Raw genomic sequence first — 21971 nt, forward strand, 5'->3', positions numbered from 1 at the left:
GATTGTTTGTTTTTTTTGTTGTTATTGAGTTGTATGAGTTCTTTGTATATTTTTGATATTAGGCCCTTATTGGAAGTGCTGCTTGGAAATATATTTTCCCATTCAGACGGTTGTCTCTTTACCTTGTTGACGGTTTCTTTTGCTGAGTAGAAGCTTTTTAGTTTGATGTAATCCTATTCATTTATTTTTGTTTTTACTTCCCTTGCCTTTGAGGTCAAATTCATAAAATCCTCTTTTAAGTCCAAGATCCTTGATTCTGGTTTTATATTCAGGTACTTAATTCATTTTGAGTTAATTTTGGCGTATGGTAAAAGACGACAGTCTAGTTTCATTCTTTTCCCAGCACCATGTATTAAAGAGGCTTTCCTTTCTCCACTGTATGTTTTTGGCGTCTTTGTCAAATTATTTGCCCATATAAATATGGGTTTACTTCTGGACTCTTACTTCACTGGTCTATGTGTCTGTTTTGCTGCCAATACCATACCGTTTTGATTACTGTTGCTTTGTAGTATAATTTGAAGTTGGGCAGAGTGATGCCTCTTTCTCAGGATGGCTTCGGCAATTTGGGATATTTTGTGCTTCCATACAAATCTGATGATTTTTTGTTCTACTTCTTTAAAAAATGTTGAGATTTTGATGGAGATTGCATTAAATCTGTATAATGCTTTAAGTAATATAGTCATTTTAACTATGTTGATTCTTCCAATCCAAGAACACGGACTATCTTTCCATTTCTTTGTATCTTCTTCGGTTTCTTTTAATAGGGTCTTATAGTTTTCATTATGTAGGTCCTTCACTTGTTTCATTCATTAAATTTATTCCTAGGTATTTTATTCTTTTTTGTTGCAATTGCAAAAGGAATTCTTTTTTCCACTTCTTTTTCTGACACTTCATTATTAGAGTATTGGAAAGCTATGGATTTTTGAACATTGATTTTGTATCCAGAGACTTTACTGTACTTACTTATTGTTTCTAGTAGTGTTCTCGTGGAGTCTTTGAGGATTTCTATATAGAAAATCATGTCATCTGCAAATAGTGACAGTCTGACTTTTTCGTTTCCTATTCGGATGCCTTTTTTATCTTTCTTTTGTCTGATTGCACTTGCTAGGACTTCCAAGTTACACTGAATAACAGTGGCTATAGTGGACAGCCTTGCCCTGTTCCTGATCTTAGAGGGAAGATTTTTGGTTTTTCACCATTAAGTATGATGTCGGCTGAGGGTTTGTCATATATGGCCTTTATTATGTTAAAGTACTTTCCTTCTATTATGGATTTTGTTAAATGTTTTGATCATAAATGGATGCTGTATCTTGTTGAAGGCTTTTCCTGCATCTATTAATATGATGTGATTCTTATTTTTAATTTATGTAGTGTATCACATTAATTTATTTGCATGTGTTGAACCATCCCTGTGCCTCTGGGATAAAGCCACACTTGATTGTGGTGTATAATTCTGTATTTTTGTACTTCTTTTTAGAAATATTTCTGTTTTTTAATGTGAAACTCACTGCAACCAACCATGATAGGAAGTGTACAGAGTGCTTTTGAAATTCATGTGGTGGTACTCATTAAGTAATATTCTGTCTGAACACCCATCCAATATTCTGCATATTCCGGATATGTGTCATTAAAAATAATTCAAGAGGTATTTACGAATTTACTTGATTTAGAATCTGTATTCTAATGTTAGCTTTATCTGTCATTGTAGGACACTAGTTTCAATTTAATCTTTTCTGTAAGATCAGTCTATCTATAGAGCACCAACCCCTCCCCCTCCACACAACTTTTTCACACGATAAACCATAGCATTTTTAGTCTCTTGGAGCTTAAGCCAGAGTGTTTCTGAGAGTTTCCCATCTCTGTACCTTTGGGAGTGCAGAGATGGCTGCATGAAAACAGTGGGTTTTCCTCCAACTTTTTAGTTAATGCTGAACTTGTTTCTCCTCTTCTAGCTGTGCGGTCAGAGAAGAAACGCCTTAGGAAGCCAAGCAAGTGGCTTCTGGAATATACTGAAGAATATGATCAGATATTTGCTCCTAAGAAAAAACAAAAGAAAGTACAGGAACAAGTACACAAGGTATGTTCTAATCTTTTATTAGTCCTTTTAGCATGCTGTAGTTTTGCCTTCAATATCATATTTTGTCCTTAAGGGACAATAATTTACTTAACTGAGATCGCTTTCAGTTTTTTACCTCCAGCTTCTGGCACAGTACTTAGCATATACTAGTTAAACAGGAAATGTATAAATGAGTCTTTGTATTCTGTGTGTGTGTATTTCCCCCTTTGTTTTTGAAGTGTATGGAGCGATATAGGAATATTGTTATGATAAAATGATTTGTAAAAATGTGTAGTATGATCCTAATTTTTTAAAAAAATTTATGATACCTTATTTGCTTTATTTTTAAATTCAGTTTCTTTAAATTGAAGTATTTGAAAGTAAATTAGAAATATTTTGACCTTATACCCCTAAATAACATGCACTTCTGTAAAATAGACCATTTTTCTTCATAACTGATTTAATATTATCACTCCTAATAAGATCAGTTTAACTAATAACCAATCCGTATTCAGATTTCTCCAACTATCCCCTAACCTTTACATTTGGTATATGCAAATCATGATCCAGTTTAGGACTACCCATTGTATCTTCTTGTTGTATCCACTCTGAACACAATACTCACCCTTAATCCCTTAGTAGCCCTCTTGGTTATCAGATCAACTGTCGTGGTATTGCATTGCTTGTGTTCAAATCACCCTTAATTAATTTAATAATGATTCCAAAGTGCAAGAGTAGTGATGCTGGCAGTTCATCTATGCCAAAGAGAAGCAGTAAAGTGCTTCCTTTAAGTGAAAAGGTAAAAGTACTCGCTGGGGTTACTAAGATCTATAGTAACAATGAATCTTTTATCTTTAAAATTGTGAAGAAGGAAAAAAATTCGTGTTTTGCTATTGCACCTTGTGCATAAGTTATGGCCATGATGCATAGTAAGTGCTTAGTTAAGATGGGAAAGGCATCAAATTTGTGTGGAAGACATGAACAGAAAATGTGTTCAATTGATGGCAGTGTGTTACACCAGAAAGCATTTAGCCTATACAAAGACTTCAGCAAGGGATCCCCTGAAATGAATGATACAGGCCATTGACTGGAAGTAAGGGATTCAGGAATAGGTTTGGTATTTTATCATCTCACATCATCACAAGAAGGGTAAATATAGTACAATAAGATATTTTGAAAGAAACTACATTCACTTAACTTTTATTATAGTATATTGTTATAATTATTTTTATTATTAATCTCTTACTGTACCTAATTTATAAATTAAACTTTATCATACTTGTATTTGTATAGGAAAAAATGGTATATATAGAGCTCAGATTTACCCAGGGTTTCAAGCATCCACTGGGGGTCTTGTATCATAGCCCCTGTTGATAAGGGGTGACTACTGTATAACATAAAATTTACAATTTTAATCATTTTTAAGTGTACAGTTCTGTAGCATTAAGTGTATTCATATAATTTTGCAACTGTCACCACCATTAATCATCTTTAGAACTTTTTTATGTTCTATTTTAAATTTCTATTTTTAAAAACTTTCTGTTTACCCCTTCCCCCAAGCCCCTGACAAGCACTATCCTATTTTCTGTCTGTATGAATTTTACTGTTCTAGGTACTTCCTATAAGTAGAATTGTACAGTATTTATTCCTTAACTGTCTTATTTCACTTAGCAAAGTCTTCGGGGTTCAGCATGTGTCACAATTTCATTTTTTTTAAGTGCATTGTTCTTTTGGACACTCAAATCACAACTTTGGCCTATGGATTCTTTTTTTATTTCTTGCTCTTAGGTAAGTTCCCGCTGTGAAGAGGAAAACCTTTTAGCACGAAGTCGATCTAATGCTCAAAACAAGCAGGTGGATGAGAATTCTTTGATTTCAACCAAAGAAGAGCCTCCAGTTCTTGAAAGGGAGGCTCCATTTTTGGAAGGGCCCTTGTCTCAGTCAGAACTTGGAGGTGGACATGCTGAGTTGCCACAGCTGACCTTGTCTGTGCCAGTGGCTCTGGAAGTCTCTTCACGGCCTGCCCTTGAATCTGAGGAACTGCTAGTTAAAACAACAGGTAAGATGGGGTTGGAGTCTCAGTGAGTGAGTGGATATGATTAGAGGAAGCAGGAGATTTTAGTAGGTTTTCATGGAAAGCCAGTAGTGTATCTCTATATAACAAACTACCTACTTTTGGCCTGAGAAATGCCTAAAGTGCTGGTAAATAAATGTATTTACTGACCATAAATTGGCGGGACACTGTTAAGGCATTTTTTTAAAAAATTCTTTCCTGACTCCATTGTTGCCCTTCACTGTATGAATTGACACCCAGGATTACAAGGATTTCAGAGAGGGTACTGCATGCAGTAGAATAATAAGCACATGAAACTCATGCTCCCTATACTGGCTCCACTGATCCTTGTGTTACCTGGGAAATTATTTAGCTTCTGAATGTGTTTCCTTGTTTATAATTTCCCTCAGTGTAATTTACCTGACACAGAGTAAGCAACTAAATGCAAGTATTTTTTTTGAAGTGAATTAACAATTAACTTTTCCCTTGTCGTTCTTTGTATACATGCCACCTGGTGAGAGTTGGATCTAAACATAGTCTCTAATTCATCTTCTGACTATCGAATATTTTAATCAGCCAAGGAAAATTTTGGCTATAATTTTTTATATTCCCAAGAATACCTTGTGATGTTATTTCTTTTTAAAAAAGTATCCAAGTTGTGTTTAATCAAGTAAGGCATAATCAAAAAGACTTTAAATAAAAGAATAAAGATAGTTACAATCTCATTACTTATTATATAAATAGAAGAATAAAGATAGTTACAATCTCATTACTTATTATGTGCCCAACTCTGTTATTAGACTCTTTTATATAATTTTAAGAGCAATCCTACAAAGTAAATAAATGTCCTTCATTTATTGAGGAGCAGAACAAAAATTCTAATCCTGGCCCATTTATACCCACTCTACTTCACCTCACTTCTCCTTTTGTCCTTAGAACCAATGAATTTCTATAAAGGCCATTCTGCCCTTTTGATTTCTCTTAGTTCTTTGGTGATTTACACACACACACACACACACACACACACACACACACACACACACACAAACATCCTTACATTAGTTTGTCTCTATTGAGAATTATTTTCTTGTTTTGTGTTAACAATTTGGAGTAAATCCCTATGCTGTCCTTCCCCATAAGATGATGAGAAAAACATTTAAAAAAAATTCAGTGATTCATTTTTGCGTGGTATATAGATTTTTTTAAATTAGCTTGTGCCCAGTTTCTAAATCATCTAATGAGAATATAACATGTGTTTCAGGAAATTATGAAAGTAAACGTCAGAGAAAACCAACTAAGAAACTTCTTGAATCAAATGATTTAGACCCTGGATTTATGCCCAAGAAAGGGGATCTTGGTTTTTCTAAAAAGGTATGTTATTTTAGTCAATTCAAATGATGCACAAAAACAAAGAAATTACAGAATGTCATCATATACTTGGTCAGTCTGAGAGATCCTGTATTAAGGGCTGTTTTGCATTTTTATGGACATGCAGATTATTTGGTTTTAGGTTTCTTTCAAATGAAAATGAAAAATCACTTTTACGACGGAGTAAAGTTTGTGTTTGTTGTAATTTATTTTCTGGGCTCAAAACCTGTTACCTGATGTCTGCTTTACTTCTGTTTCTACAAGCCGCTGACTGACTCATATCCCATTGCCCTGTCTGTATAATACCTCAGAAAAGACCCAGCTCATCTATAATCCAGACAGAAACATTTGAACTTAAATTTTTGAGTTTGCAGACTTGGTTTTCATTATCCAAGAAGGCATCATTAAATAGTATATGGAAATAGAAAATTGTTTTTTAATTCTGTAATGGATAACAGCTGAATATTGATTCCTTAGGAAAACATCTTATCTCATGTTTGAGGAGTAACTTAGGGTAAATGTTAGAATTTCAATTGTAGGATGCATAGATTTCCTATTAAAATTTTTTTTCTTTGAAGAAAAATGCAAATTGTAATCACATCACAAATAATTCATTGAGTTTTTGGACTCCTTTCCTTAGCTGTAGCAAACTCCTATTAATCCTACAAGGCCTCTAGGTTTTTGTTTTGTTAGATATTCACCCCTCTGGATTAGAGTGTAAATGTAAATTTTAATTTATTTGTGTTTGGAGTCCTTGTTTTAAAAATGGCATTATATCCTTTAAATCTGTTGTTCTTCTCAAAGCAGCCTTATGATGTGGACTTTTCAGTTATTCTTAGGCTCACCTCCTGCCTTCTGAACTTTCTCTGCAGTTTTTATACCCTAGTAAGGCTGTGATAATCTCCTTTTGCAGTTCTTTCTCTCCTGGTTTTGTCTTATTCAAATCTTAGCCATTTTACAAGATTGTTGGAAAAGGAAGAAGGGAAGGGCCAGGGAAACTGGAATTCAGTTGAGTATTTTGAGCATGGAAGTGACATTTCCAATTAGATAATAAATTTAGTAGTATCATACAAGGTGAGTCATGGAAGGCTGTTAGAGTTGAGGTAATAACAAATTTCAAAGAAAGTAAGAATTTGGGCCAATTGAATGATTCTCCCCAAGTTTATTGAGATATAATATACATAAGTGAATGACTTGAAGGAATAAGATGAATCCTTGATAAGGAATAAGATGAAGCCTTAATGGTTTTGAGACTTGGTTACTTAAAAAATAGTGTTACTTTGTATAATCTTGCTCTGTCAAATGTAGTTATGTTTTGTTTTGTTTTTTTTTTTCCCTCATCTAAAATGTAGAGGTTTGTCCTGTTTGAGGGTTAATTTTTTTCCCGAAGGGATAAAAAGCATGATTTAGTTTATATACTTAATTTATGTAGGCAAATGTATCCCAGAACTTTTTTTTTTAACTGAGGTATTATTTACACCAATAAAATGGATAGATCTTAATTGTTCTGTGTGATGACTTTAGACCAGCGGTCTAGAACCTAATGCCTGATGACCTGAGAGGGCTGATGCTAGAGTAGGGAGTGGCTGCAAATACATATGAAGCTTTGCTGGCTTGCCCACTGTTCACTTCCTGCTGTGCAGCCCAGTTCCTTCCAGGAACTGGCCACAGACTGGTACCAGTCCACAGTCTGGGGGTTTGGGACCTCTGCTCTAGACAATTGTGTATGCCATGTAAGCACCTCCAAAACTATAGTTATGCTTTATATCTATCACCCCCGAAAGTTCTCTTGGTCTTTTTTTTCATTCAGTTACCCATTCTCATCTTTTCCACAGGCAGTGCTTTCTTACTTTTGTCACTGTAGATTAGTTTTGCTTGTTCTCTAATGTCATATATATTGTTTTTGTTAATCTGGCTTCTTTTATTCAACAAGTGTTTTTGAGATCCATCCACAGGCTACTAGTCAGTTTATTCCCTTTTGTTGCTAAGTGTATTCCAAGTACAATTAGCTTTATTCTTTCTCCTGTTGATAGCATTTGAGGTTTTTCATGTTTGGTTGATGCAGATATTCTCTCTGAGTCTTTTTGTGGACAAATATTTACATTTCTCTTGGTGTAAATACTTAGGAGTGGGATGCTGGCTCATGCATGTTTACCTTTTAAAGGAACTACTATACACTTTTGTAAAGTTGTTGTACAACTTCACACTCCTGCCAGCAGTCTGTGAGAGTTCTAGCTTCTTCACCTCTTTACTAGCATTTAGTTGGTCAGTCAGTTTAAATTGAGTCATTCAGGTGGAATGAAATGATATGTAACTATGGTTTTTATTTGTATTTCTCTAATGATTAATGATGTTGAGCACCTTAGTATTTGAATTTTAATGTTGCTTCAATTTATGTTAATTAGAAAGACATTCCATGATCAGAGTTTTTTATTATTTAGAATTCATCACGTAGATAAGTCTCTATAAAATCTAATGGCTATAAATGCAATTTTAAGAAGGTAGATTTTAAATACAGGGCGGTGAGGAATAGAACTGAGATGTGTCTTTGGGTATATACCCCTTCCTTCTCTTTCTCTTCCCACTTCGGTCAGAGCTACATTTCTGTATCTGTATGTTGGAAGTCTCTGGGTTAGCTTTTATTTTTTTAAATTAGTATGTGGTGGTCATTAGTCTTTTGGAGCACTTTTTAAAAATCTGATGTCTTTTCCTACGAACTTTCTGTTGAACCCTTTACTATTATCATACTGTTGTTTTGGTTTTTTTTTAAGTTGTCAAAAAACAACCAGGATTCTGTGTCTTTGGCAATAGATAGTTCACCTTTTGGCATATAGTATAAAGGGTTTATTTTCTATTTCTCTGTAAACCATGTTGCATTTTACTTATTTGTAGTGTTATGAAGCTGGTCACTTGGAGAATGGCATTACTGAATCATGTGCTGTATCTCATTCTAAAGCATTTAGTGGAGGTGAGTATTTTTGAAATTTAAGAAACGTAATGCAAAAATAAGTGTGAAGCATCTTGTTGATTAACTAGAAAAATTGTTACATATCTAAGCAAGGCCAGTGGGTACAAATTCTAAGACTTTTTTGCCCAAAGTAATGCTTCCTGAAACTTTGTGAGACACTGGAAAATCATATCATCACTTTCAGCTTTTATGCTGAAATAAGTTAAATGGAATTAGATTATATTAGAGTACGGAAATGTTAGGAATGATACAGAAAAAGCAGCTACTTAATTTTCTTTTTAGAGAATTTTCAAGACTGTATCATTTTCTGGTTTTGAGTTAGTGTTTGTTTCTATAAGACAGAAAATACAGAATCTGAATTGAGAAGGAAATTACAAATCATCTAAGCCAGTCTTTGATACAGAGTTTCAGGGGTTTTTTTTTTTTTTATCACATCTATGACCTTTGGTCAGTGAGCATATGTTTGAAAAAAAGAGTTTACCTATGAGCCTAGTCCACTGTTGTTGCTTTTTAAGGGCTTAGAAATCTTTAAGATCAAATTTGGAAGCTAACTCCTAGAACTCCTAGTTGGCAATGATTTTGGTTCAGCCCACATGAGAAATGGGTAGCCCTTCCTTCATTCAATAATGGGTATACTAATCATAATTTGAGCATTTACTCTACCAGGTCCTTTGTATAGAACTGTTACCACTAATCCATCTAAAGATTACAGAGGGTTAGGATTTATCCATATTATCCCTATTTTATAGAAGAAACATGAACATGAATGAGGTGGCAGTATTGGGGAACTAAATCCAGACTTGAACAAATTCATTGCCACAATACTGTCTTGCTGTTCACCCTAGATTTTCTCTGTGCCAATTCTTTTTACTAATTTCTTATCTGCCAGTGCCATTTGATGACTGTCATTCCTGAGATATTAGCCCAGATTTGAGCCCACTGTATCAGATGTGATCAGCCAGCAAAGGGTCTCATGGGTTGATTATATTTCATGTGGTCCAAAATGCATACTTCTTAAAATGTGACCCATGATTATTAAGTTTTTTGGCAAGTAAGTCTAGCAGTATATTAGCTAATTTTAACCTCGTGCACAATTATAATTCCTTAGGTTCATTGATTTGCTTTGCTTGCTTAAAAAAAAAAAACTTTCAGAATAATATCAGCTCTTACGCTATCCTTTTAGCTTTAGTTTTTTGTAAAACCTACAGCCTACACTTTGTCCTTTGTATATTTTATCTAAATATTTCAACTTATGAGAACTTTGAACCTTTATTCTGAAGTTATAACAACTCTTCCTTTAGACTTGGGCTGTCAGCAGCTTTGAAGGCAGAGCCTCTCCATCTCCGTCAGGCAGTTTCAGAGAGCACCAGGCAGTTTTCCAAAGTTTAGTCTTCATGTTGATACTTAGCCAGATTTTCTTAGAAAATTTTATGAAATATTTCTTTAGATTCCCCTTGACGTTTCTGTAACAAACAGTTGAAATATGTATAATAGAAAAATAAGAGACTGGAAATTCATATTCTAAATACGCCATATTAGACCGTGCATACATTTTATACTGTTGGATGTTCAGGGTTGTAGTACCACTGCACAAATATTCTTTAAGCCACTAAATGTATTGAGGAAGGTCTTTTTCCCCTTCCTCTAAGCCAAATCTTATATATTTCGGCTTTGCATCTTAATTCTTAAAATATATAGTAATATAGTTTTCTGTCTTTTTGGAGGCCCAGTTTTAGTACCTTTGTCTAACTAGTAATGCATTTTTCTCCCCATCTATAGGATATTAAAGACCTTTGAGGAACTAAAAAGTCTTTCATTTCAACCATGTAAAATGAAATTGGTTTAATAACCTACCTATACATTTACTGTTAATCTGTATGAGGCAGAATTTCTACATGTGTAGCTATTTCCCCAGCTAGTTATATAGTCATGGGTAAGTCTCTTATTCTCTGCCTGTTTTCCTCATCTACAAAGTTGGAGAATTAAATGAGTCTTACGGTTGGTTTTTACTCTAACATTCTGTATCTCTGTGAGATTCTTTTAGTTGAGGATAGGAGTTCTTGTACATGTGTGTGAATGATTAGCCAGTAGGTAACATCTGTTTCCTGTCATAGGCACTGCCAAGATATTTGATAAACCAAGAAAGCGAAAACGACAAAGGCATGCTACAGCCAAGGTGCATTGTAAAAAAGTGAGAAATGAAGACTCATCAAAAGAAACTCCAGGCTCAGAGGTATTACTCAGTTCCTCATCTTTTGACCTTCCAAAGTAAAGCTACTTTTTATAGTAGAGGCCACATCCCTCTTTCCCTTGAGTTTACTTAAGAGTAGTATTCTAATGAAACTGCTAATGGCTATAAGGAATCCTGGAGACAAAGGAGAGCCTGATCCTAGTAAAAATTAATCAGGACACATATGGCTCCTATGGGTATGACCTTTTTAAAAGATCATAGTGCCCTATGTTCTAAGTATCAGAAGAAATATATAACTGTTTCATCATGAAAGTAAACTTTTCCTAAAAACCAAAGAGCACAATATCAAGTAACCATATGATCCAAATGAATTGGATATTGCCCTTTAGAAAAATTGAGACCGCTGCAATTAGGGGGAACTCTCATTTACTTTTTTCTTGAGACCAAATGATTAATTTTACAATAACGTTTGTAAACATCAGCTCTTAGGAAATGGGGAGATTTAAAACCATTTCCTTGCAGAGCATCAGTGTAGTCATTGATGCTATCTCTGGCTTTTTCAACTCAGGTTAAAAGAATTAGAACAAACCAGGCCAGCATTACACATTATGATAAAGAGTGTTTCTTTCCAGGACAATTTGAATAGAATGCCCAAAGAGGGCATTATTTAGAAAACACTGATCTTGGAAGGACAAATAAGTAATCAAATAAACTTAAGAATGTTTTCTCTCCCTTAGTGAAACCTTAAAATGGAACAGCTCAAAAAGTTCCAGTGGAACAGCCTCAGAGCAGTTAGTGGCAGGGCATGAGGCGCCCACTACCCGCCCAATCACAGCAGGGTTAGAACTAACATTGCATGCAGTCCGCCCGCGTGATTGGCTGAACATCTGTAAGTGCTTAATGGCTAGACAAATAGCAGCCCAGAGGGAGGGGGTCAGATGGAGGAGACATCAATAATGCAGATGTGGGACATTATTTTTTCTCTGCAAGGGAGAACTGATGACGCATAGGACGGCTGCTAGCCCCAAGGAGACTGTTGAAGAGGGTGTAGAAAACGACCACGGGATGCCAGTGTCTAAAAAACTGCAGGGTGAACGAGGCGGAGGAGCTGCGCTCAAGGAGAATGTTTGTCAGGTAGAAAATGTTATCCACTTGCATTTTGTTTGCATGCTTATCTTTTAAGAGAAGCCCCCTCCATTTCTTGATGGCCCCCATCATGGTTAGAAGAATAATTTTCTTGGATGATTCTAGTGGAGTCCCTTTGCTTTATGGATCTAGCTATTCTCCCTCCCCAAAAAAGAGAATGAGAAGTATTTAGTATTGGTGAGCCACTGGCCCTTGTTACCCATGAGTAGATACCCTGAAGCAGATCTGAGATGGGAGAGGTGAGCCTATGGTTGGTTATTCAGTCAAGATCATTTTCCTGTACGTCTTATGACGTGAGACTCTTCAGGTTTCTAAGGAATTTTTCAAGGGTAATTTCCGCTTTGAGAATTTTTTTTTTCCCTCTTTTGGCTTTAAAGTAGTAACTTTAGAGAACCTACTGCCTATATTTTTCTATTTAATGAACATTTATGCAGTGTTTGTTATGTGTCAAGTGTTCCAGTCACTTTATAAAGGTTACATATCATATTAATAATAATCTCATAATATAGATTACCATTATTTTTCTATCTTATAGATGAGGAAACAGGCACAGAGATGTTAAATAATGAACCCAGGCAATCTGGGTTTAGAGTCTTAAACCAAACCACTATGTTATGTCGCCTCTCTGTGAAGAATGACTCTCCTTTATTAAGAGCCTTTATTTGACTTGGGAGTAGAGTCAATTAAATGGATGATTTGGTTATGTTCTCTTTTTATGGTGTTTATTTACCTTTGTAAATTCTTAAAACCTGGCATGTAAAAGGTTGAAGACAGTTTTTGTTTTCTAACTGGAACGACAGCTAAAAAAAATAAAATTAACTCAGGCCTAGAATATGTAATTTCAACTCAGCTTCTTTGTCTATTGATTTTCACTATTTTATATACATTGTGTGTGTGTGTGTGGTGTATAATGTACATATACAAGGAGGTTAATCATATTTAGAACAACTTCCAAACACAGTGTTAATCCTCAGAGACTGTTATGCCCACAAAGATTATCAACAAAAAAATGAATAAAATATGGTGACCCAATCTGTGGTTCTGGCTTGTTTAGTTCAGTCTTTATTTAAATCTATTGCCCTTGTAAAATTTATTAATAGTTCCTCTTTTCACTCTCAAATGTCTCAGTTTGAAAGATGGTCATCCTAATTAAAGGGTTACTCTATACATTTGGTTAATTTGAAAAATATATTTTCCATATATATTATAATTGAAGTTTTTCTGTTTCAGTGATGGTGAATTTTTTTGTACATTAAAGCTAATGTCACTAGTACTTTGAATATACAAAACAAAATCTATAACATTTATGGCATTTGTCAATTTTTATGTGTAAGTAGTGGATAATGTGAGGGTCAGACATGTGAGACTAGCTCAGACTACAGGATGATTAAGATCATGGGGATCCTCTCTTAATTTCTGGATGCCTTTGGCCTTTTTTGCCCAAAGTTCTCCTACTCATCTGTTTAATTAAGCTTTGATATTAAAATGGCCAAGACCTGTTCTATTTCTTTGGGTCCTTGAAGATACTAGATTTACCTAGCCACCTTTCCTCTTTCCTGTCTTACATAAAAAGAGGTTGTTTTTCCTTCAATTTTTGTTGTTTTTCTGCCAATCACTGTGGAGAAACAAGTCAGGACATTAGAGGGATGAAAACTAACAGATGTTGGGAATTCACAGGATTTTCATAAATCTTAAAATGTTTTTAAAGTGACAGATTTAGATCCTTATTTCCTAAGGTCCTTAAGTGACAATTGACACCCTATCTTAGGTGAGATTGTCTCAGAAAGGTGATCTCTCTGAGGCAGTTCATATCCCACAGATTGTTTGAACCACAGTTGATACCCTTTTAGAATAATTATGACCCAAGGCCAGCTAGCCAGCATCTCTTGCTTGAACCATTTCAGTAGTCTTCCTTGCTTCTAGTCTCACCTTTCTGTTCTTAAACTCATCTTCTATGTAGCAGCCACAGGGATCTATTTATAAATACCTGATTTTAGCCTTCCTTTGGTAAAGCTCTCTAATGGTACACCTTTGTAATGCCAATAAAATCAGGAACTCTGTACCAAAGGCCACCTAACCAGTCCTTTGCCATTTTTGTAGCTCATTATCTACCCCTTCTAACTTTTGTTCACTTTAGTCTACTGATTCTTAGACAGGCCATGTTTTTTTCTGTTTATGGACTTTCTGTATTTGCTACCTTCCTGATTCTCCCTTCACATCACAAGGCTGACTTATCATTCAGAGCCAGTTTGGGAGGCCATTTCCAATAACCTAGTCCAGAGTATCTACTTGAATTCTTTACCTGATACATATCATTGTCTTATATCTTTACAGTTTCAATTTTTACTTATATTTTCTATCCTTAGAATATAAGAACCATGAGAGCCAGGGACCTTGTGGGTGGTAGTAAATGTTGGCTGAATGATTGGCACGATTTCTTGTTTCTGGCAAAACTGTTTGTTAATCTTTGCCTTCATGAGGGCCTTTTGCTTGAGATTTTAAAAAACCTTTTTCTATAGATACATCTATTTCCTTTCTCTTAACAGAACTGTGAGAAACTGGGTGAGCTGCTGTTATGTGAGGCTCAGTGCTGTGGAGCTTTCCATCTCGAGTGCCTTGGATTAAATGAAATGCCCAGAGGAAAATTTATCTGCAATGAATGTCGCACAGGTAAAGTTAAATATGGAAGTGTTTTCTTTGAAAGAAAATTTGAGTTTTAAGTTTTTCAGGAAAACACTTTTATAGGAGGCACTGTCGCAGTACTAGGCTGGTTGCTACAGACAAACAGATTGGGTGCTGTGTGGTCTTTGCTCTCAGAGAAGCATACCACATGAGTAGTGAATGCCCAGGATAGCATAATATTAGCACAGGTGTTGTAGTACATCTAGTGCCCCGTGAAAAAGATGAGCCAGCATCCATAAGGGAGACAGCCGAATTTAGCTTTAGGAGAGAAATAGAAATTTTGGTGGAATCGGAAAAGAGAGGTCCCGTAATGAAAGTATAGAATGTTTGGGGACTAGGAAACATTTAGATCAGTGTATTTAGAGTTTACGATATTTTAGGAAAGAGGCACTGGTTAGTGATAATGTGAAGGCTTCTAGGTACTGGTGATGGTTTATACTTCTTGATCTGAGTGGTGATTACAGAAGTGTGTTCATTTCATGATTATTCATGAATCATACAGTTAGGATGTTTGTACTTTTCTGTGTGTATATCGTACGTCAATAGAACTGTTTACCAAAAAAAGAATGTGATATTTTGGAAGAGTTATAACACAGATTGGGTCAGAAATGAGAAACAGTCAGATGAGACCAGCCTGTAAAGCACTTAATAAACTGTGCTAAGGATATTGTTCTTTTCTCAGCATTATATGTGGATGTTATAGCATTTAAGTAATGAAGAAATGAGGGCTGAAGGTATAGATCTTATGTTTATACATCATTAAAACGGTGCGGATGATGTTGCGTGCCCCCTGAAAAAAAGCATCTGTAAAATGAGAAGAGGGCCAGTGTTAGTACCTGGGGATACCCACATAAAGGGCCTACTGGAGGGTGAGGAGACACTTGACAAAGAATGTCTGTGAGAGTAGGGTGTCTTTAGCAGGGGCAGATGGGGCAAAGAGACAGGACAAGGAGGTACTGGAGTGAATAGAGGCTATTGTATTTGGCAGTGAGAAAATGGTTGATTTTTTTTGCCAGAGGGTGCCACACTAAACCAGCTGAGGGTGAATGGGTAGCCATATACTATTTCTTAGAGAAGCGTGATTTCAATGGAAAAAGGTAGAAGCTGAAGGAAGGATATTATAGGGTCAAAAGGAAGAACATCTTGAATGTTTGTAGGATGTAGGATGAATGTTTATAGTAAGAACTGTGTAGGGAAAAAACTTAACAGGAGAGGGAATAACTAATTGGTGGAGTGGCAGTTTCAGGCAGGAGGGGATAATCTCGAAGAGATAAAAAGGTGAAATGGAAATGTTCCATGGACTTGGGAGGCAGAAGAAGGAAGCTGAAGAAGTTTTTTTCTTGGCTTAATGAGTGATGGGAAAGGTGTTTTTTTAACTTGAAGAGCGTAGGTTTAGAGTAGCTTCTTTGAGATAGAAATAACTCGTGTCTGAAAATAGATGACCAAGTCAGATTGAGTTCTTTCATCTATTTGCTGCCACTGTTATTAATGTGGGAGCAAAAGCTGGAAGACAGAGTGGGCATGTTTTGCCTTTTGCACAATTGAATTGGGCTTTTGATCATTATGGGAGATAGTGCCATCCACCCTGTAAATGAAATTTAGAAAAAATTTTTATGTATGTGCATCTCTCTATTATCCTAATGTGCCAGTGACCCAGTTTTGCTAGTCTTATCTTTATTATGATGTGATAGTCTCTGGACAAGTTATCTAAGGCAAAGCTATTTTTCTTAATGTGTAAAAGTAAAATATATTGAATGAACTTACAGAGACACAAGTGAAGAAATATTGTTAATCTTTTTATTTTTTTAATCTTGAATGTAGAGAGAAGTGTTAGGTGACTTTTTGACAGTCTCGATGTGGCTGCTTCTTTATAACCTTGGTAATAGGACTTGTATTCAGCTGGTCTTAAGACATTTTTCCAAGCTGATTATTCTGTAATTTAGTTGTATTTTTAATGTGGTCATGGGAGGAGGCAAGCACAGCATTTTACCTACCCTACCATCTTATCTTGCCTGGACTCCCAAAGCTATTTTTAAAAGATAGGCTTTACTGAAGTATCAGTTTAGTTATCTGCTATAAAATATACCCAGTTAAATGTTTGTTTTGATAGGTTTTGATAAAATTTATACACCATGTAACCACAACCATAAAGAAGATTCGTACATTTCCATCACTCCAGAAAGTTCTTGGTTAATCCTTACACATCTCATCTACCCCCACCCCCTTCCCAAGTTTCAGGCAAATCATGATCTGCTTTTACATTAAATTTATTCTTTTTCAGTGTTTCATATAAGTGGAATCAAAGTGTATGTCATTTTTTATAGTCTGGCTCAGCATAATGTTTTTTGAGACTCATTTATTTGATGTGTTTATCAGTAGTTTTTTCTTTTTCTTAAAACAACTTTGCTGAGATACAGTATAATAAATTGCACAAAGTGTAGTTTCGAGAAGTATGAGTGTGTGTGTATACACACACTTGTGAAACCATCCTTCAGCATAGTTATTTTGAGATTCAGCAACACTGTTGCAGGTATTGAGAGTTCATTCCTTTTTATTGTTGAATAGTATTCCATTATATAGATGTACCCCAGTTTGTTTATCCATTCATCTATTGATGGACATTTGGGTTGTTCTCAGGTTGGGCTATTACAGATAAAGCTGCTGTGAACATTTAGTTCTTTGTATGGATACATTGTCTTTTCTCTTGTGTGAATACCTAAGAGTAGAATGGCTGGTAGGTGTATGTTTAACTTTTAAAACATCCAAATTATTTTCCAAAATGTTTGTACCATTAACGTTTCTTTCAGCAATGTATGAGAGTTTCTGCTTTTCTACATCTTCATTAACACTTGGTATTGTTGTTTTTTTTTTAATTTTAGCCATTCTTAACAGATGTGTGGTGGTATCTGATTGTGGTTTTAATATACATCTCCCTGATGACAAATGATATTGTGTATTTCGTGTGCCTATTTGTCATCTTCTTTGGTGAGGTGTCTGTTCAAATCTTTTTTTTTTTTTTTTAATTGGATTATTTTCTTGCCCACTAAGTTTTAAGAGTTCTTTATGTATATTCTGGATACAAGTCCCTTATCAGATATGTACTTTGCAGATTGTTTCCCCAATCTATGGCATGTTGTTTCATGTGTTTAATTTTGATAAAGTCCAGTTGATCAGTTTGTTCTCGTATGGACTTTGTTTTGATGTCATATTTAAGACATCTTGCTTAACCCAGTGGTCACAATGTTTTCTTGGTTTCCTTCTGAATTTTTATAGTTTTATATGTCACATTTATGCCTATGATCTATTTCGAATTAATCTTTGTATGTGATGTGAAGTAAAGAGAGGTTATTATTTTTGAGGGTAGGAAATTTCACCCTAGTTTTAGTAAATACAATAAAGTAAGAATAAGGGAGTCATTTCCTTATGCTGTGGCTCACCCTGTTTTCCTACGGTAGAGTACCCATGCCATTATTTATTAATATTGGTTGCCAGTTATTCAGCATCAGGCATAGTTTACTTCTTTCTAATTCACATTTAAAATTTTCACTAAAATTATTATGATTTGGGTGATCTCACTATTTATTAGATGGAGTGTGTTGCTTTAATGAGCTCCTGTTTCCAGCAAGTGCCATTGGTTGAATTCACATTCAAGTCTCTCAGGCTTGGGTTCTTTGACTTACATTGTATTGTTCTCAAAGAGAGGGAGGGAGAGGGAGAGGGAGAGAGGAAAAGTTTTCCTTAAACATTTTATCATGGAACATCTTTCGACATATGCAAAAGTAGAACAGTATAACAGTTTTTATATATTAATCTCTTAGCTTCTGTTTTTATCAACTTTCTGAGTCATTTTACCTATTTATTTCCAAAGGTCTTTCTAACATTTCCAACTTTAAAAATAAAAAATTCAGTGCATAGCAGTAACTCCTATTTGTCATCTACTCATTTCCATATTCAAATTTTCCCACTCCATCTCAAAGATCTTTTTTTACAGTGTTTTGAATCAAGATCCAGATAAGATTCCTGTATTGTATTTTTCAAAATGTCTCTTAAATTTATCTTAATTGACAACAGTACTATCCCCCTTACTTTATTTTTTTTAATGTCATTTATTTGAGACAACGGTTATTTGTTCTGCCTAGTTTTCCACATTCTAAATTTGGTTGATTGCATTCTTAAGCTGTCCCTATAACGTTAGTCTCTATCTTCCTTATTTTCCTAGAAACTTGTAGTGAGATCTAGAGGCTGGATTAGTTTCAGATCAGTTTTCTTTCGGTAGTATGATATGTACTTCCTATTACATCATGTCAGCAAGCATGTATTGTCAGAGTTTCCCACTTAGTAGTGATATTAAGATTGTTCAGTGAGTTCATCTTGTCAGCTTGGTCAGTCCATTATAAAGTTCTTTACTGTGATTTCGTGATTTATTATAAGAAATACATACTTTGTTTTCTGTGTAGTTTCTGACACAGAACTCCTGAAACCCTTGGAATTTCCTAAGTGATGAGAGTGATAAAGTTCTCTATGTTTTTGTTACGTTAACAAAGTGACTTTTGGACCCATCTGAGAATGGGGGTGGTTACCTGTAGGGTTGGAACTTTTTTTAAGTTTGGAATCCCAGCCCCCAGGTGAGGAGAAAGGGGCTGGAGATTGAATCAGTCCCCAGTTATACCAGTGTAATGAAGCTTCAATCATAACCCAAAAGAATGGGCTTCAAACAGCTTCTTGATTGGTGAACACGACTTTCTGGGGGATTGGCCTTCGTGGAGAGGACATGGAAGCTCTGAGCCCTTTACCTTGCCCTGTGTATCTTTTCCACTTAGCTGTTCCTGAGTTATAACCTTTTGTAATCAACTGGTCATCTAGTAAGTAACATGTTTCTCTGAGTTCTGTGAGCTGCTCTAGCAAATTAATCGAACCTGACAAGGGGATTGTGGGAATGAATCCGTTGATCAGTACAGGTGACAACCTGGACATGCAATTGACAGGGTAGGGGGGGCAGATAAGACAGTCTTGTGGGGCTGAGCCCTTAACCTGTGGGATCTGATGTTACAGCCAGATGGTGGTGGAGAATTGCTTGGTGGTGTAGGAACACACCCTACACTCCTAAGTTGTAATTTGGTGCATAATTATATACTCACTAACTTTTCATCTAATGGTTTAGCACTGGGTGAATTCTTCAAGTGGTATTAATTTGCTACCTTCTCTCTTTCCCAGGAATCCATACCTGTTTTGTATGTAAACAGAGTGGGGAAGATGTTAAAAGGTGCCTTCTGCCCTTGTGTGGAAAGTTTTACCATGAAGAATGTGTCCAGAAGTACCCGCCCACTGTCATGCAGAACAAAGGCTTCCGTTGCTCCCTCCACATCTGCATAACCTGTCATGCTGCTAATCCGGCCAGTGTTTCTGCTTCTAAAGGTATGGGTTTCTCCTGTGGGCCAATCTTATTCTAAGATGTCAGTTTTCATAGCAGTGGGTATCTCCTTGTGCAATCTGGCATGTCTCTCTGACCTCTCTACCTTTATGTGAGAGAGGAGAATAATGGACTAGTTAAGTAGTCACTACATTGAATTCTATGGAGCCCTATGTTATATGGTACTTTTAAATATTTGGATCTTATGTGAGATGTTAGTTTGAAAAAGTATTCTGATGCATGTCTCTCTCCCTCTACTCCATTAGACCAAAGCGTATTTTCCTTCCGTGGGCTCTTTATATCTGTGGTTGTCAAATGTGATATTCAGATATGCATGTAGGTCTGAACCGAGGTATTTGTTTTGTGTTGATTTATTATTATTATTTTTATTATTATTTTTTTTTTTTTTTTTTTTTTTTTTTTTTGATGAAAACTCCTATCCTGAAAGCTGTTTTCTGCTTCATAGTTAGGTTGAGAGCTGAGGTTTCTCAAACTGTCTGGGTATAGATAGGTGAACTCAAATTTTTTAATGTGTTCCCGTTAGGGAAACAGTAATTTCTTTCTGTTCAATAATGGTGGATTTCCTACTGATCTTCCTAAAAGCTAAATAAAATAAGTATGTGTCTCTACTGTTAAACACTGTATGTCCAAAGAGCCCACACTTCATCCATAGGGGATAGATTGAACAGGAAGACTTAGCATTGTAGACTTTTCTTTTAATTAGTCTTTTAATCAGATTGGCAGTACCTTTTGTAAGTTGATTTCCAGGGCCTGTAGATCAGGGGTTCCAAACCCCTGGGCTACAGATCGATACCAGTCCATGGCCTATTAGGACCTGGGCTGCACACCAGGAGGTGAGCGACAGGCAAGGCAGCAAAGTTTCATCTGTATTTATAGCCATTCCCCAGTGCTATCATCACCACCTCAGATACACCCCAGATCATGAGGCATTAGATTCACATAGGCACACTGGTCCCTGGTGCCAAAAAAGTTGGGGACCGCTGCTTGTAGATCTCCTCAGTCTTGAGCAATTTGTTTGATCCAAATTTCATTTTAACCATGAGCTACTTTCCCCTGAATTTTCAGTTGTTATTGTAGATTGCATTTAGGTAGTTTGGCAGTGTTTTTTAGTTGAAGTATGTTAGAGCATTTATTTCATCTGGGCAGGGGTAGAGGGCTTTATTCACCTGAAAAGCTTTGAGAATCACAGAATAGCAGACAAAAAAAGCAAGTATTAGTGTTCCTCCTAACTGGCCTTTTATTCTGATTGTGCACATCTCTATCCCCATCCCCACCCTTAACCCCCTTCCTAGGAGTCAGGGCAGGGATTTGAGTAGAGCTTTCCTTTGTGATGCAGTCTCACTTACAGTTGTAGGATCTGACTCCTTGTGGTGACATATCGCATTGCTCCCACCTGAACTTTTCATAGTGAATTGGGTATTTAAGATCCCTTCCCCAAGTAGTGCTTCATTCTATTTGTGACATTTTCTCAGTGCTAGCAAATAAACTTGAATAACTCATATCTTTTTGTGTTTAATCTATTTGTTTTTCTTTTGCTCTCTTGGTTTTCCTGCTTCTCATGTTTTTAGGTCGTCTGATGCGCTGTGTCCGCTGCCCTGTGGCATACCATGCCAACGACTTTTGTCTGGCTGCTGGGTCAAAGATTCTTGCGTCTAACAGTATCATATGCCCTAATCACTTTACACCTAGACGAGGCTGCCGAAATCATGAGCATGTTAATGTTAGCTGGTGTTTTGTATGCTCAGAAGGTAAGACATGACTTTCTGATGGATGAATAGTCTAAAAAGATTAATACAAAATTTGAACTGCAACAAAAAGTTTTCTTCACATTGCCGCTACAAGAAATATTGGGAAGTGATGTTCTGAATTAAAGATAACATAGCAGAACTTTCAAACTTGGTTCCATTTCTCAATAAGGAGAGGATTTATTTTTATTTTGAATAATGATTTGATTTTTATAAAAATGTTGAAAAAGTTAAAGTAGTAAAGAAAAAGACAAGACAAAGGAAACAAAATCATTCTTGGAAAATGGGGGATCGTGGTCAGATGGTACAAATTTCCAGTTATAAGATGAAG

General features: G+C 35.8%; 1 protein-coding gene across 8 annotated transcripts in view; it reads left to right on the forward strand.

Moving 5' to 3' along the window:
• Positions 1-21971, forward strand: part of NSD1 (nuclear receptor binding SET domain protein 1) — a 134783-nt gene that overhangs the window by 91250 nt on the left and 21562 nt on the right. For all 8 annotated transcript variants that reach the window (XM_016158287.2, XM_016158293.2, XM_016158286.2 and 5 more), the window contains 9 exons: positions 1953-2077; positions 3845-4115; positions 5371-5480; positions 8370-8445; positions 10560-10678; positions 11627-11770; positions 14329-14452; positions 19679-19879; positions 21464-21643. In XM_016158287.2, coding sequence (XP_016013773.2) covers positions 1953-2077; positions 3845-4115; positions 5371-5480; positions 8370-8445; positions 10560-10678; positions 11627-11770; positions 14329-14452; positions 19679-19879; positions 21464-21643 — 1350 coding nt within the window. The remainder of the gene's footprint in view (positions 1-1952; positions 2078-3844; positions 4116-5370; positions 5481-8369; positions 8446-10559; positions 10679-11626; positions 11771-14328; positions 14453-19678; positions 19880-21463; positions 21644-21971) is intronic.

This window comes from Rousettus aegyptiacus, unplaced genomic scaffold, assembly GCF_014176215.1.
Source record: "Rousettus aegyptiacus isolate mRouAeg1 unplaced genomic scaffold, mRouAeg1.p scaffold_m13_p_7, whole genome shotgun sequence".
NCBI lineage: Eukaryota > Metazoa > Chordata > Mammalia > Chiroptera > Pteropodidae > Rousettus > Rousettus aegyptiacus.